The sequence below is a fragment of the Pyrus communis genome, chromosome 8, assembly GCF_963583255.1.
Source record: "Pyrus communis chromosome 8, drPyrComm1.1, whole genome shotgun sequence".
Classification (NCBI taxonomy): domain Eukaryota; kingdom Viridiplantae; phylum Streptophyta; class Magnoliopsida; order Rosales; family Rosaceae; genus Pyrus; species Pyrus communis.
In genome coordinates, this window is record NC_084810.1 from 9,453,585 (window position 1) to 9,469,835 (window position 16,251).

Sequence of the window (16,251 nt, forward strand, 5' to 3'; positions counted from 1 at the left end):
AAATCAAATCAGTTCATGGTACGAATTGAGGCCTTCTTTGACCTCGAAATTGATGGAAAATGAGACGGTTGTATTATATTGGTAACAATTGAAAACATTGTATCAATTTGAAATTGAAGAAAATCTGAGTAAGTAAATATAATTTACTCAATAATTTAAATAAATAATAGTCCTATCTTTTGATAAAGTAACAGGTAAATTACATTTTATTCTCTTAGGTTTGAATTGTGACATCCCACATCGCCCAGGGGAGTGATCCTTATATGTATATTCTCATCCCTACCTAGCGAGACCTTTTGGAAGCTCACTGGCTTCGGATTTCGTGGTAAGCCCAAAAAGGACAATATCGTGCTACGATAGTGGAGTCGGGCCCGGGAAGTGGTCCCCCCCCGGGCGGGGATGTGACAATATGGTATCAGAGCCTAACCCTGGCCGCGTGTGTGCCGACGAGGACGTCGGGCCCCTAAGGGGGGTGGATTGTGACATCCCACATCGCCCAGGGGAGTGATCCTTATATGTATATTCCCATCCCTACCTAGCATGAGGCCTTTTGGGAGCTCACTGGCTTCGGGTTCCGTGGGAACTCCGAAGTTAAGCGAGAAAGGGGCTAGAGCAATCCCATGATGGGTGACCCACTGGGAAGTTGCTCGTGAGTTCCCAAAAACAAAACCGTGAGGGAATGGTAAGCCCAAAGCGAACAATATCGTGCTACGGTAGTGGAGTTGGGCTCAGGAAGTGGTCCCCCCGCCCCCCCGGGGCGGGATGTGACATGAATGCATATGCAGTCTCATACAATATCATTAAACCATTTCAATCTTATACATTTACTATTATTTCATTTCAATTTCACACCTCCGATAAAAAATATGTTAAATTAACTATTAAGTGATGATGTGGCAAATATGAGGTCCACATTTGTGCTCACATGGATTCAACTTTCCAACTTGTGAATAAAAAAAACAAATTAAAAAAATTATTCACCCCATCTTATTCTCCAGCAACCCCTCTCTCTCTCTGTATCTCTATTTTCCGCTTTGTACGACTCCGTTTTTCCTGCTAAACAACTTTCCTTTCGCCATGTTTTCTTTTGATTTTTTTTGTTTCACGTTTTTGTTGACCACCTCCTCAAGACTCTTTCTTTTTCGTAGCACCAATCGTGCTCCGACGCAGAATCTTCGCCACTGCTCCATCTCGTATCTAAACCTCTCCGGTCAAGACCTCATCTTGCTCATCCACCTCCTCCCAAGACTTCAATTTCTCAACCACGGCATACAAACCGATATTAGATTGCTGTTGATGGGCAGGGCTGGTCTTGAGTTTTTTGGTGCCCAATGCGAAAGCTCAAAATGTGCCCTTTTTAATACAGAAACATAAGTTTAAAAAAAAAAAAAAAATTTAACGAGGGCTGGAACCCTATCGAAGTTGGGGGGGCCAGACCCTCACACCCAGATTATATTACTTGAGAAAATATACAACGGGGGGGACATAGTACCTAAACCCATGAAATACTCCCTTATATTTATTGACCTACTTGAGAAGTCCACACATCTCAAAATTAAAGTCATTTGTTCCACATGACTTGCATCAGGAGTACAATCAAGAATGACAGAAAAAGAAATTTGGCTTCTTTTACTTTTTTAATGATTGCCGCTAAACTTCAATTATCGTATAATTGATAATTCATCAACAAAACCAATTCTATACATCAATTATCATATAATTCTATGTCAATTGCAAAATTTTATATTAAATTATGAATTAATAATTCCAAATTTAAAAATTAGTTTACCTCAAAATTCAAAAGCGTTGATGAATGCACTGAATGGTGAATGGCGTTGAGAAGGACCTGTTGAGCTCATAAACTGCAACAACTTGCAGTTGGGAATTGGGAAACAATGAATTTTGGGAGTTAAAGTGCTGCACTTGCAGCCAATGGAATTGGGAGAAAGGAACAGAGACGGCAGGGTAGTGGGGAAACAAGGTGGGGTGGGGAGTCGGGAAAAAGGGTAGATGCGTTAGGAACTTAGGGTTAATTGGGGGACGAGTGATCCCCTTTATGTTATTTTTTTTTTAATGCCAAAAACCTGGGCCATTCTATCTATTGTCAAACTTGGGCTCTTGCCCTCCAGCCCTTATTTTGGGCTCTGGACATTTTTTTTTATACCTAATTATTTGGATTTTTTTTTTTTGGGTGCCCCTTTCAACTCATTCATAAATTGCACTAAATATTGTTCTCTTATGGTGAACTGAAATATACTGTATTCAGAAATAGCGTTTGCAATCCTAATCGGATTAAACTCCAAAACTCTTGTTATTCCTCTTTTCTCTAGCTTTCTCAAACTTCCTTCCTACCAATTTTCTTCTGCGACAGATTTGCTGCAATTGAGATTTCCAACAATACAGAAATCAAATGCCAATTCACAACAACCTCCATAACTCAAAACAACCATAAAACTCGAAACTTGATCATCAAAATCCATATTTTTAATAAATAAAAAATCAACTCAAAACACATCCATTACAAACCCAATTAGCACTAATAAGTGAAACTACCTGGAGGGTGCTGGGTTTTTGGGCCTTATTGATAGTGTGAACCAGAGCAGCAGTGGCGAAAAAGCTTCAATGCTATGATTCCACAAGCAAGTGGTGGACCATGATTTTCCAGGTTTAGGGTAAGGTTGATTTGAATAATGTTACCTCAGAACTCCGGTCATGGACTTACCAGCTCAAGGCAGAGCTGGATTAGACGGAGTAGGGTGACGCTGTCATTCTGCTCCAGGCATTAGGCGGAGTCCAAACGACTCTGCTAGATGACCATAGACATGCGATTTGATCTGGATATGAACTTAATCAAATCTTATAAGCCTTGGAGTCCTTACAATCTAGGGATAGGCGTGCGCCGCAAGTAATCACACTCGTAAGAGGATGCAATATTTACTTACTAGATATCCTCTAGGATTCTTCTGGCTTATAACAAGGATTCTATCATAAAAAGGTATATCTCTCATCATATAAATACACCCATCTAGGGTTTATCTACTGTAACACATTTTGTACACTTGAATTCTCTTGCCAATTACTTGAGACTAAAATGATTCACTAACTTGACCGTCAAAGAGCTTTTGGCCGGTACCCTTCTAGGCCTAAGGTTTTCTTACGGTTGTTTCACTGTTTTACAGGTTGTTCCAGATTACACAAATTTGTGTTTAACCGTCGGTCACGGAGGTGCGTAGATTTGGTTCTAAAGTGTGGTTCGAGATGTCGTTTTCCAACCCCGTAATTGAAGCGACATCGATGATTTGCATGAAGGTCCTCAGATTATTGACCACCACGGTAGACGCCGACTAGCATATGGAGAAGAAGGAGATGGATTCGAGGGTGCGTTCCAGCTCAACGAGGTGGCAGGCGAAGGAAGGGAAGGAGCGGAGGAAGAAAGGGTTGGGCTCCAAGGCCTTAGTGGAGAAGGGGGTGATGAAAAATATTTATAAAAAACTAGTTTTTAATTAGTTGTTTGGCCACGTGGCATAAGTTTGGGAGCCATGTTTGTACAAATGTGAATCTTATATTTATGACGTCATCATTGAAAGGTTGAATAAACAATTTTTTTAACCGATGTATTAAATGGAATTGAAATAATAGTAAATGTATGAGATTAAAATATTTTAAAAATACTGTATGAGGTTGCAATTGCGACCCAAAAGTATAAAATGTAATTTGCTTTAAAATAAAATAAAATTTCAATAAGGTGGATGTTTTCTTTATGTTCTTTAATAATTAATCTTGAGAATTGTTATTGATACTTCAAAAATCTCATTTTATACTCCAAACCTTATATATTTGGAAAGAAAAAAAATACACTTATGAGGAATGTAGAATAAGATTTTTGGAGTGCCAATAACATTCCCTTAATCTTTTCCTTATTAGATTTCAAAGTATAAATGCTGTTGCAATGTGTGTCGCTCAAATTTGGTAAATTTTTTGAAAAAAAAAAAAAAAAAAAAAATCTGGTTCCGTGAGGTCCAAGGTATTAGGGTTCTTATGATTTATTCACTTATCCATTTTTTTTTTGGGTATGTCAATGAGTATTCATCGTTAATGCTTTTTTTTTTTTTTTTTTTTTTAAATATTTTGGACGGAACAAAGCTTGGTTACAGATTCATCCCCTTAATTAAGTAGCGGCCACCGAACAGTCGACCACCGCATCATTCCCATACTCTTGCCCATTAACTTGGAAATTTTCTTTTTCTCTTCTTTCTGTTTTTTTTTCCTTCCTAAAAATGGCACTATGCTATAAACTTATATTAAATAATATTTTAGAGAAACAGGAGAGGGACGGCAAAGAGACGGAAGAAGGGGCTCAATCTCTAGCTTTATTGATTTCTCCGTGGCTTTGTACATTATTTATGTTAAATAGACGGGCTTCACTTGTCCTCCAAGTAATACAAATTATATAAGAAAATAATCTTCTAGATTCTATAAGATTCTTACTTTTAGTTCTAGTTTTCATGGCAAAGAGCTTGGTAAGGTTATAGTCCACAACTCAAGCCTTTAGGGATATTGAATTACGCATGGATCAAATGTGAGCCTCGCCAATTTAATGAGAGCATTCATGTCTTTTTTCGTAAAAGTCCACGTGCCAATTCCAGAAGTTTTTGATTAATTTTTAGCTTCACAAAGAATTTCTGAATTGTATTATTTTTATCCTAAGTGGAGGTATGTATGGAATTTACAAGAAAACTGTTTACAAATAATTACAAAAAAAAAAACTAATTACAGCAGGACTATAAACAAAAAACCTTCCTAACTCACAACACAAAAGTCATAATCAAAACCATTCATTCATTCTATAATTTTTAAAGATCATCTCTAAAAAAATTCTACAATTTGAAGACCGTCAGTTACATTAGGATATCAAATAACATCCTCATAGGAATCATCAATTTGTTTATATGAATAGCTGATGATCTCCAAAATGAAAGAGAAGGAACAATTCAAATGACGAAGTGCGTACATGACATTGTCATCATCAATAGAGAAAATGAGCCAAAAAGTGTCTAATATCCGTAACAACAACGACACATAAAAAAGAAAAGTAACTCCCACAGACCTTGACTTTTCACCCTTATTATTTTTACTTTTAAGACAGTAAAATTAGGAGCAAGTGATAGGAGTGTCGACGTGGAAAAGAAACACGTCAAACAGGTCACCACCTGATTCACCCGACTTCCGGGAGGGCAGTTGGGTCATTTGAAATCCAAAACCCAAGAGAGAGAAAGAGATAAGCTCTGAACAGCACTCGGCAGAGAGAGAAAGAGAGAAGGAGAGAGAATCAGAATGGTGACAGAACAAGAGATATCGCAAGCGTTACAAGCCCTAATCCACGACTCCACTTCCAACCCTAACACCACCACCCCGACCTTCACCACCTTAAACGACGTCGTCCAGCAGCTCCAGTCCCGCCTCGGCGTCGACCTCTCCCACAAGACCGACTTCATTCGGGCTCAGATCCACTACCTCTTCCGATCCCACCCACCCACTACCCATCCTCAACCCCAACCCCAACCCCAACCCCAACCTCAACAAATTCCTCACCCTCAGCACCCTAAAGACCATTTTGCCCTTCACCAACCCCCTAATTACCATCACCCTGCCCCCTCCGCCTTCCAGACCTTCTCCTCTCAGCCCCCGCCTCCACTCCTGAAGCCCGAGCCCGTCTCCGCCGCCGGTCCTCCGCCCGTTTCCGGCTCTAACACGCCCAAGGAGAGGTTAGTTTCCGCTTTTATTTGTTTTTTTTGGATAATTTCTGTTTGGTTTCCGAGAAAATTGAGGGAGGGGAAAGTGGAATAATGTTATAGGGGCTTGGCACGTCGTATTGTGTTTGGTTAATTTTGCTATGTCTCAGCTTGCTTAGCGTGAAATTGGCATTTTCTCGGACACTTTTGTATTTACGTAACAATTAGGGTTTAAGGAAATTGGAAATTGCACATTCACATTTAGTTTCCTAGGTTTAATTCCTTAGTATTTTCTTGCCGGCTGTTTGGTTTCCAATAAAATTTGAGCAACAAATTGCGAAAATATTGTAGGCTGAAGGCTTAAGCTTTATGCCATTTGGGAAATGAAATTTAAGCAATGGAAAGAAAATGGATAGTATGCTTTTTAGGAGTATAAGCTTTATGCTGTTTGGAGCATGGGAAATAGTGGAACTAAAAACTTGAAAATTGCGCAGAGAAAAGTATGCCGTTTTCATTTGCTTCCTATGCCCGGCATTGGTATTTAGGCTTACTGTAGAATGCCGTTTTCAATTCTACCCGTACGGCTCTAGATGTTTTTTGGTCTCGTATAATATGTTTTGCGTCGGTCTTATATTGTATGTAAGATGCATTTATTTGCAGAGGCTGTTTGGTCTCTCATGCATCAAGTTTTATTTATTTAAGTCTTGGTTTGGAAGTAATTAACCGGTAAAGCTGCTTACATGATGTAGTTATTCTAGTAAGTTGGTGCGTAATGGTTGTTTGATGTTTGGGTTAATGTTTCTGTGCTTTTTATCATTTATTTGCAGCCCTAAGCCTAAAGCTAAGAGAAAAGGTGGCCCAGGAGGTCTAAACAAACTTTGTGGTGTTTCGCCTGAGCTTCAGGCCATTGTTGGCCACCCAACTCTCCCAAGGACTGAGGTTCAGACTCATCCATTTGTGCTATTTGTTAAAGTTTATTTGTTATCTGCCACGAGATTTTTTATTTTATTCTCTTTTATATTTAATGTTGAGTACAGATTGTTAAACAACTGTGGGCTTACATAAGGAAGAACAATCTCCAAGATCCCGGTAACAAGAGGAGAATTATTTGCAATGATGAGCTGCGAGTGGTTTTTGAGACAGACTGTACTGACATGTTTAAGATGAACAAGTTGCTTGCTAAACATATTATTCCACTCGAACCATCAAGTATGTATTTCATATAACGGTTCCCTCTATCCGGGTGTATGGGGGTCACACTATTTCTGCGTGTTTTGTGGTATGGGTATAAAATATAATACATGCCTAAGGATTTTATGTTTTGGTGCTCTCAGAACCAGTAGTTCCCAAGAAGCCCAAGGTGCCCAAGAATGCTGTGGAGTCTGCAACGAAAAGTACAGAACCGAGTCCTTCCCTGATAATATCTGAAGCACTCGCAAATTTTTTTGGTGTTGGTGTAAGGGAGATGATCCAATCAGAGGTTGTAACGCGTATCTGGGAGTACATAAAGGTCCACCATCTGGAGGTAAGTTGACTTCGACTCCCCATTCTCAAAATAAATAGAAAATTATAAATTTATTTTGATTCAGTGACTGTTATATTGAAGTTTTGTGGAGTCTTTATATCTGAATAGTTTGCATTGGTCATCCTCCAGCTGGGTGTCTTTGTCTATTTACTTTTTTAAGAAAAATTTGCTTGAGGTGTATGTAAATACAAATGAGTTTGAATTTGATAGTTGATGTAAGAATTGTTTTGAAGAATTTTTAGCATATGGAATTATTTCTTGGTTGGTGTTTTAATCGATATGAACTTTTGGGTGGTGTTTTAATCTTATAGTTCATATTGGTCATCCTCCAGTTGGTTTTTGCTTTGTATATTTACCTTTGTTATTTTTCTTGAGGTCTAAATAAATCAACATGGTCTGAATAACTGAATCTCTGTTCCATTGCTGACCTTTGGTAGTATAGTGTGTTTAGTCTAGTTTGTCACACCATTAGTAGTTGTTTACTATGGTCTCTTTGAGCATCGCTTGTTCGAGTAGTGCCAATATTTATATCGTATGTGGGATATCTCTTTTGTTTACTCTATATGAAGCATGATGATTAGTGGTCGGGATGTTTTCTGCGTTTCTCAAATGTTTACTTAATAGTCTGTCTAAGATTATTTAAGGGTCCATTTGATAACCAATTTGTTATTTGTTTAGTACGGGAATAGTATGTGGGAGAAAAAGGAAGAAGGGAGAAGGAAGGATGGTGGAAAAAAGTTTTAAAAATGTGTATGGGTTGATACACATAATGAAAACTAAAAACCAAAAGCTGAAGACAATTTTAAGTTGTTTTCACTTTCAAGTTTTTGTTTAGTGTAATCTCCTTCATTTCTTTCTCCACCCTCCCACCACCTCCCTTTTTCCATTCCGAATATCTCCCATATACTTTCCCCCTCTCTCACTAGCACAAAAAATGAAGACGATAAACTACAAAAAGAAATGGTTATCAAACAGGCCCTAAGATACTTTTAGAACACAATTACAAAATTGAAAAACAAAACAATTTGCACCTACACTTAATGGCATGAAGGTTGTGCAAGCATCTAATTTTTCTGTGCTAATCAGAAAATTTTTGCTGGTCCGTTCTCCACTAATTCATTGAGACTTCATAAGTTCAGAAATCAATTATTATTAATGTTTAAACGCATATCCAGGATCCTCAAAATCAAATGGCTATACATTGTGATGCAAAGCTTCAAGAGATCTTTGGTTGTGAAACCATCAATGCATTGGAAATACCTGATATTTTGGAACGTCATCACATATTCAGGAGATGATAATAGGTTTGTAGTCCATAATCCCTTTTTCGCTTTTTCTTTTTTACAAGTAGGTTCGTGGATGTTAAATTTATCACTCTTCTGTTTTGTTGTTGTAATTGTTCCTTATTTATCTCTTAATTGTACTACCCGCTTTAGTTCTTAGTAGATTCATTTTGACCGTTCATCAACATCATTGCTTCCATTCTTCTTTCCTTTTAATTAGGTATTAAATCTCGGTCCATAAGTTTTGATGCAATGTTGGTCATTGGTTGCAGTTGGAGGTCACAGGTGCGATAAAATTTGCGCCAAACCTTGTTAGAAGGTGATGCATCTCCTTGTACTTTGAACGGTTATGTAGCATATGTTTATTTTTAGGTCATGTTTGTAAGTAGAGTAACGGCACGGCAGGTCTTATTTTGCCGATGGCGCCATGGTTCGTCTGACTTGGCCAGGTAGGTTTAGAGTGAGCAGCTTCTGGAGTTTCTAACACCTGTAAAATAGCAGACACTAGAAAAAACAGAACCAAATGTACTCATGTTTTTTAACTCATTTCAGTTTACTAATGTATTTATTTAGTCGATGTCGGAGTTTACCTTCACTGTTTTACCTATGTTTAACAATGTATTCTTCCAGAACTTATCTCCGTTGTTTTTACCGTTGCCGGGGAAAATAAAAGTAACAGACTTTTCTGTGTAAAAAATGTCTTTGTCATGTATGTGCAGAAATTCCCGTGACGGACTCAATAAAACAAGATTTTACAATCGTTGTGGAAGACAATATTATTACTTAAGAATATGTTATAGTTTGTCTAATGTATTACTTGAGAATTTGCAATTCTTTATTAATAGTTCGGCGTCCCGTGACTTGGTTCCTACCAACTTGTTCACATGACAATCCCGAAATTCGACACAAAATTATAAACATCCCTCATCCCTCCGCTATAAATCTGCTTCAAATTACAAGAACAAAATGTGCTGCTTTGAGAGAGAGAGAGAGAGAGACAATGGAAAGGACTAGCAGCGTGGTGTCGTGGGCGCCAGTGATTTTGTTGCTTGCACTTGTTGCCGGATCTACGGCGGTTTCCATATGCAACATTGAATCCAACCAACTGAAGGAGTGTCGCCCGGCAGTAACCGGCAAATCACCAAAACCACCAACCAAGAGATGTTGCAGTGTTGTCCGCCAAGCCAACTTACCCTGCCTCTGCAACTTCAAGTCCGTCCTCCCTTCGATTGGGATCAACCCTGCGCTGGCTATGGCGTTGCCTAAGAAGTGTGGCCTGAAAACGCCCCGAGAATGCCATGGTAAGATGCCTAAGCTTCCTCAGTGATCAATATTTGTCGATTTTTGTTGAATTACATTGGTTTCTAACTGTTACTTTCTTGGGTTCACTGCAGTTGTTTGAAGCACATGAGGCTCCGATGGTTTCATTTGATTGAAATATTTACCATGTTTTCAACGTATATTTCGGGAACATTTACCTGCTTTATTGTCCAGTCACTTACCTCTGTGATTTTCTCTGTTGGAACCTTATGCATTATGCAATGAATAAAGTTTGGTTACTACCTCAATATACACATAGCGTTACGTTATTCCACGAATTTATTCCGCAGCCTCGACGATTAATTCCGCCCTGTAACTAAAGTAAACATTGAATCCCTGCCGCAACAAAAGTAACATTGAACCCCTCAAACTCATATTCCGGCAAATAATGCTGATGTTTTGCTTATACCATTCTACAAAATAAGCATCCTCAAAGGTAATGTACCTACTTGTAGCAACCGGGCACGGCTGTGTTTCGTGATTGTGTGCTTTGATTGTAAGGCTCTGACGAACTTAAACCGAAGGCTTTCATTTTAACATGCGGAGTGATTGCGAATTGGTCCTCCGAACATTGGTCTCATATAGGCATCATCGAACCTCCTCCAGTAAGAGTGTATGGTGTGTACTGGACTTTCCATCAACATGGATAAATTGTCCTTTGCACGACTGATATTCGTGGAAGCCGATTCTTCAAAGGAGAGCAAAGGCAGATTCAGGTCATCCGATCTGTCCTTTGACTCTTTACGCTGAATGTTGCTAGTTGCAGCGTGCGGAAGCAAATAAGTTATAAGCGGCTTCGTCAGAAAGCCAAACACCTAATGTCAAAAAGCAAAATGAAGACATCATAAAACATTTTGAGGTGCAGATTTCATACCTACTGACATTTAGCTATAACTTTCTGATAAAAACAAACAAGATTCTCGACAACTTGAAGGTTGTTTAAATTGTAATAGAAATCATAACAAGAACAATGTCTTACATACCAGCGTACTGAAGAGGACGACAATTATGGTGTTAGTAATCATCGTGGCATTGATGGGATCCAATGTGACACCAGAATATGTGAACTTCACGAGTGAAAAGCAGTCCGAGTGATCACACGAGTACGGTTATTCACATGACAGATACTACCAATTACTTGAAATAAAAAGAATATGCACGTGCACTCGCACCTGTTTAAAAGCCAGAGCAATAGAGACTGCTCCTCTCATCAACCCGGCCCACCATATGATTACCTGCATCAATATCAGGTTTAAATCCTTTCCTAAACGAGTAAAAGGATTAACATCATAGGTACTAACCTGGTTCTTGAATGAAATTGATGATGATCTTTCAGCCCGTCTATTCATGTAATTGGAGACTGCTGACAGAGGGAATACAAACGCAGCACGTCCAATCAATATTAACATGAGTATCGTACTATAGATGCCCAACGAAGACCCTAAACTGCAAGAATTACAAGTTCAAGGGAAACAAGAAAAGGTACACAAAGTTGGATGATCCAATGCATACAGAATTTAGTAAATCAATAACTTCATCAAAATTCAGGAGGAAGAGTACCTTAATTCAGTTAACTTCCACTTCTCGATGTCAAGAGCATCCATCCCCACATAAAGAAATATGAATGTTTCTGCTATAAATGACATCATCGCAAATACATGCCTAAAAATCGGAAGGCAGAGCAGTCAGATGAAATAGCTGGGAAATTATGGGAACCTTTGTAGCATTTCAATTTTTATCAGATGGCCCCCGAAAGGATGTTATGGGCACTTTTTGAATTGAATATGAATTGTCCATACACGATACATGCCTGGTTGTGATTCTTGAACTTTCAGTGATGTTATGCCATGCGTAGTGTGACATGAGAATCCCACAGAAGAAAACAGTGAGAATTCCACTCAGGTCGAACAGCTGTATGTCAATCGTCAATCAAAATAAGAGAGGTTTTCAGCTACACGGTGAGATGACAAACAAGCTTCCAAGTTCATTTCTCCAGAATATATAATAACATATAAGAGAAGAATCCCACACGTGCGAATGAATTATTGAGCTTGGAATACATAATGAAACATAAGTTCAAAGAAATGTGAAGTGTTATGTACACTTTTTTACCTCAGCCACCATGTAAGACAGATAAGCCATTAGAACCACTAAGGAAATCTCGCGGATGCTTGAATGCCTGTAAGAGAGAATAAAATAAGACTTGTATAGGTACCATCTGAGATTCCCTACAACATCTATCCGAACTGTCCTAGCCCTGAGGGATTGTAAATATGCTCTACTAACCTTCCGAAGCATAAGGTTTTAAGGGCATATGCTGCCACAAGTCCAAACTGAAAATAAAACACGAAACCAATTTGAGGCCACAGATAAGTGAGCGGAGTATTCTGAATAATCTTTAGTGATATTATATTGCCATAATCGGTCACATGGTAAACTTACTGCAATTCCGAGAGCAGTGCTTGTGAAGAATAAGTATAGAAAATCTCCAATGACACGAAGTCCAGTCGTGCCATTAAGCTTACTAACATCAATCTTTTGAATTGCATTGAACAGGACAACTGATGTTGCATCATTTACCACTCCTTCCCCAAAGACTAGGCTGTACAGTAAAGGAGTTTCGTCTTGATGAAGAATCTACATAAGGTGGATATAATATCTCAGCAAATCCAAATACAGGAGCGGGTCACCCAAATGAAATGAAAGAGAACATCTAAAACATGACAAACCTGCAGCGTACACACTGTATCAGTTGACGAAAAAATTGTCCCAACAGCTGTTTCAAGCCAAAAGATTGATGTAAAACAAAAGTTGTCTACACGATTATACTGTTATATAGCATAAAAGTGTCAGTTCATATGATACAAATAGCTAATTGTTTCATCGAAACGATTCTCAGTTCTAACCGAGATAGTCTCGCACATTCAGGCCACCAAACCCCAACTTCGGGAACAGCCACCGGGCTCCTAATCAAAAGTAACATGCAGAAACGTTCAGTTCTACAGAAATCTATAGTAGCTAGCACAATGCAAAATCAAACGTTGGACATTAAGTTAACGAATCGAAATAAAACTAGTATAAAATATATGAAAAAGAACAGATTAAAGTGTTACCAACTGTTATGAAGAATACTGAAATGAAAACACCAATCACCCCAAACATCATGATGGTTAAGAAGTTCTGAAAAAACTTTTTCTTCTTGACCTGGAATCTGCATTGGTCGTAAATTAACTAAGTAAGCGAATTTGTCGCTAAAAGTTTCTATGAATCCGGCAAGCAAATTAATTAAAACAGGAATATTATAATCAATACGAAAGCTGAATTACCCAGCATTGAATATAATTGGTGGGAGGAGATATATAAAGAACAACTCTTCATTAAATCGCAGGATGTGAGAACTCTTTCCGTTGCTCACAAGCAAGATTATTGTTCCAGTTATGCATCCCTGTTTGAAAAAAAAAAAAGAAAAAAAAAAAAAAAGGAAAAACACACTTTAGACAATGAACATGCTTGGGCAGGCACCGAACCTATCAATCTTTCCAAATGCAAATTAAATATCCCCAATATACTTCTCAGCTACTGGTCTATCTGAATTAGGCATTTCAAATTCATTAGCTCATTTTTTTACCTACATATATGAAAACTTAATTTTGTAGTAGACTAGGTGAAAAAGAAAAAAATAAGGGTACTCATTAAGCTTGTTATATATGAAGGTCGCAGCAAATTGTTAGTACACCCATTTTGGTGAACATTAACAACGCACATTTTCTCAATTTGATACATGTGCAAAAGTAACTCTTACTAAAACAACAACAATATATATATATATATATATATATATATATATATATATGTATATATGTAGACCTGTACACATATCTCGAACTGTGATTTTCTGGTCTAGCCGAGGCATCCGCACACATGATGTAGTATTTAGTGTAAACTATAAATTGATGATATGGCTAAATAACATAGGGGAAAACAATTAAAATGGAGGTTAATTAGAGTATAGATTAACCTAAATATTCTAACCATTGAAAACCAACACACACACGCAAATGAAATTGAAGAAAATGGGGTTAATTAAGTAAGTAAATACGATGATAATGGCGGTGATGGATTCGTTAACCCATCGATTTTCTTCGAACAAGTGGCCGACGACTAAGCAAAGGCAGAGAACCGCCACAAAGAGTGAGACTGGTATCACCTGCGCATGCCCCCGGGCCAAGTTCTCTGCAAACTCAGACGCTCCTGCCTCCATTTCTCAGCCTTCAACTAAAAATTAACCAGCTAGCTGTAGTACATCTGCATCCCCCACTAACCGACGTCGTGAGTATATATGACAACTGCAGAACTGTTAAAAACAGAGGCTTTCCTGTGAGATAATCTGATCACTGTCTGTGATCTGTACTGTCTGAGAGAGAGAGAGAGAGAGAGAGAGAGAGAGAGAGAGAGAGAGAGATGAGCCGACGAGGTTTGTTGTTTTGCCTGGTAAACGCAGTTTTGTTGAGTGTTCGCAGTTAAGGTTGACACGTGGGTGAAAATTTGCATGTGAGTGACACGTGGAGGTAGCCCATCACATTAGTCTGGGGACTAGGATATGGTCAAATTATCATGCATGGAGATTCTGATGAGTGGAGAGAATCATATGTCACGTCATATCCCATACAAATCGATGATCACTGTCACTGTAGGTCTTTATTTAAGCCTGGATATTTTTTGTCCAATTTGCTCGATTCCCCAATTTTTTGTTGTTTTCCTTTCCTTATGTTGCATTGTTGCTTAAGAATTGGGACTGTCTAATTTTTAGACATTTTTATATAATTAGTTTGAAAAAAAATAAATAGAAATTGTTCAATATCTTCGATTAATGGTATTAAAATTTTAATATTTAAAGGAGAAATATGGTTCTTTTGTATTAGGATAATTGTAAGATGCTAAATTAGGTTGTTTATTGTGAAATGAGAGGTCGTAGGTTCGAATCTCGTGAATGACGAATTCGATGTCAAATTAAGTTGCTCATTGTATGGTTTAACCAAACTCCTCCTCCCCTTAATGTAAATTATATCAATGTACCAAAAAAACTGTTAGGTGACTAAATCGATAGAGACCAATAAAGGTCAAATCATCTTACCAACATTTTTCTAAACGAGAAAAAAAAAAACTAAAAAATTAGAATAAAAATGATAAACTAAGAAGGGTGCTAGCATTTCGATTCCAGATTTTTTGCATCCAAATACCCATGTGGCCCCTCTGTAGCCCTTCTAAATCTGTGACATGTGTCCACACACTTACTAATCCTAACTCTGTTATTTTTTTCTCTTATCCTTAAATTTCTTTTATCTACTACATTTTTGGAAAAAGAAATTGCAAAAGGCATACAACTTTTGGACTCTTCCAAATATCCCTCTGTCGCGCGACTTTCTTTCTTCCCCGTTATGGTTTCCAAAGTTGTCCGTTCCCAAGTCCAAGCATTGAATTATGGAGCCAAATATCCATATGCATAGAGTAGAGCACAACATTAGCGAAGAAGCTACTGTAAGTAATTTTTTTTTTTAATATTTTATTTGAAAAATGGACATGTGAAAAGGTTGAGATAGATTAGTCAGTGAAGATGGCTGTTTTTTTTTCATTATTGACCTTTCCCCAAATTTTGGTCTTTCATTCCATTTCGATTATGGTCTCAGAAACATCACAATTAATTGTGCACAATCTTTCTTTTTACTTGCATAATATGGACATCACAAAGAACTTTATGGAGTATCAAACTAAAGCACATCATAACCTGGATTTTGAAGGTGATATTTCCCTAAAGAATTTTGTTGAAGGCGAGTGCGCGCAATGACAAAATGTTAGAAGATATAACGGATAGTGAAAAGATTGTTGTGTTTCATTCCAAAATATAAAAAGAATTCATTCCAACAATTGGCTTGGAGTTTGAAACAGAAGTTCAAGCATATAATTTTTACAAGACTTATGCATATCATGTTGGCTTTGGCATTAGAAGAAGTAATGCACGTAGAAGGGAAGACGACACGTTCAAAGACTGGCTTTTTGTTTGCTCTTGCTTAAGGTTACCGTGGACCTGATAAACGTGATGCTAATGTTCAACATCATCGTCTTGAGATTAGATTTGGGTGCTAAGCAAAGCTGCAAATAAATTCTCTCATACCTGGTAAGTATCATGTGGTTGACTTTGCTGTCGAGCATACACATAGGACAAGTCCATCTAACACACATTTTTTTAGAGCTCACAGGAGCATTAGTGTTGCTCAAAAAACCTTAGCTGATATAGCTGATAGTTCAGGAATTCCTCCAAAAGCAACCATTGGTTTTTTGAGTAGACAAGCTAGTGGCCGTGAAAATCATGGGTTTATTCCTGAGGGTTAAA

The 16,251-nt window shown here is 37.9% G+C and overlaps 3 protein-coding genes across 4 annotated transcripts; 2 read left to right on the forward strand and 1 right to left on the reverse strand.

Moving 5' to 3' along the window:
- The first annotated feature begins 5,244 nt into the window (after positions 1-5,244).
- Positions 5,245-9,117, forward strand: LOC137742741 (upstream activation factor subunit spp27-like). Of its 2 annotated transcripts, none has more exons than XM_068482683.1 (6): positions 5,245-5,765; positions 6,560-6,671; positions 6,770-6,941; positions 7,067-7,257; positions 8,433-8,561; positions 8,761-9,117. In XM_068482683.1, exons 1-5 carry the CDS (start codon positions 5,335-5,337, stop codon positions 8,553-8,555), a joined length of 1,029 nt encoding a protein of 342 aa, XP_068338784.1. In that variant the 5' UTR covers positions 5,245-5,334; the 3' UTR covers positions 8,556-8,561; positions 8,761-9,117. The 2 variants fall into 2 exon arrangements, with proteins under 2 accessions (XP_068338784.1, XP_068338783.1); XM_068482682.1 differs by having other exon boundaries at positions 5,247-5,765; positions 8,813-9,117.
- A 128-nt stretch (positions 9,118-9,245) lies between these two features.
- LOC137742742 (putative lipid-transfer protein DIR1) lies at positions 9,246-10,114 on the forward strand. Its single transcript, XM_068482684.1, has 2 exons — positions 9,246-9,841; positions 9,935-10,114. The coding sequence occupies exons 1-2, from the start codon at positions 9,349-9,351 to the stop codon at positions 9,940-9,942; spliced, it is 501 nt and encodes a 166-aa protein (XP_068338785.1). The 5' UTR covers positions 9,246-9,348; the 3' UTR covers positions 9,943-10,114.
- LOC137742740 (sodium/hydrogen exchanger 4) lies at positions 10,109-14,159 on the reverse strand. The gene is made up of 14 exons (XM_068482681.1): positions 13,960-14,159; positions 13,187-13,305; positions 12,974-13,071; positions 12,767-12,826; positions 12,590-12,636; positions 12,303-12,497; positions 12,147-12,193; positions 11,973-12,039; positions 11,671-11,771; positions 11,421-11,522; positions 11,162-11,306; positions 11,033-11,095; positions 10,844-10,927; positions 10,109-10,675 (listed from the first exon to the last, which is right to left on the reverse strand). The coding sequence occupies exons 1-14, from the start codon at positions 14,119-14,121 to the stop codon at positions 10,394-10,396; spliced, it is 1,572 nt and encodes a 523-aa protein (XP_068338782.1). The 5' UTR covers positions 14,122-14,159; the 3' UTR covers positions 10,109-10,393.
- Positions 14,160-16,251: the final 2,092 nt, after the last annotated feature.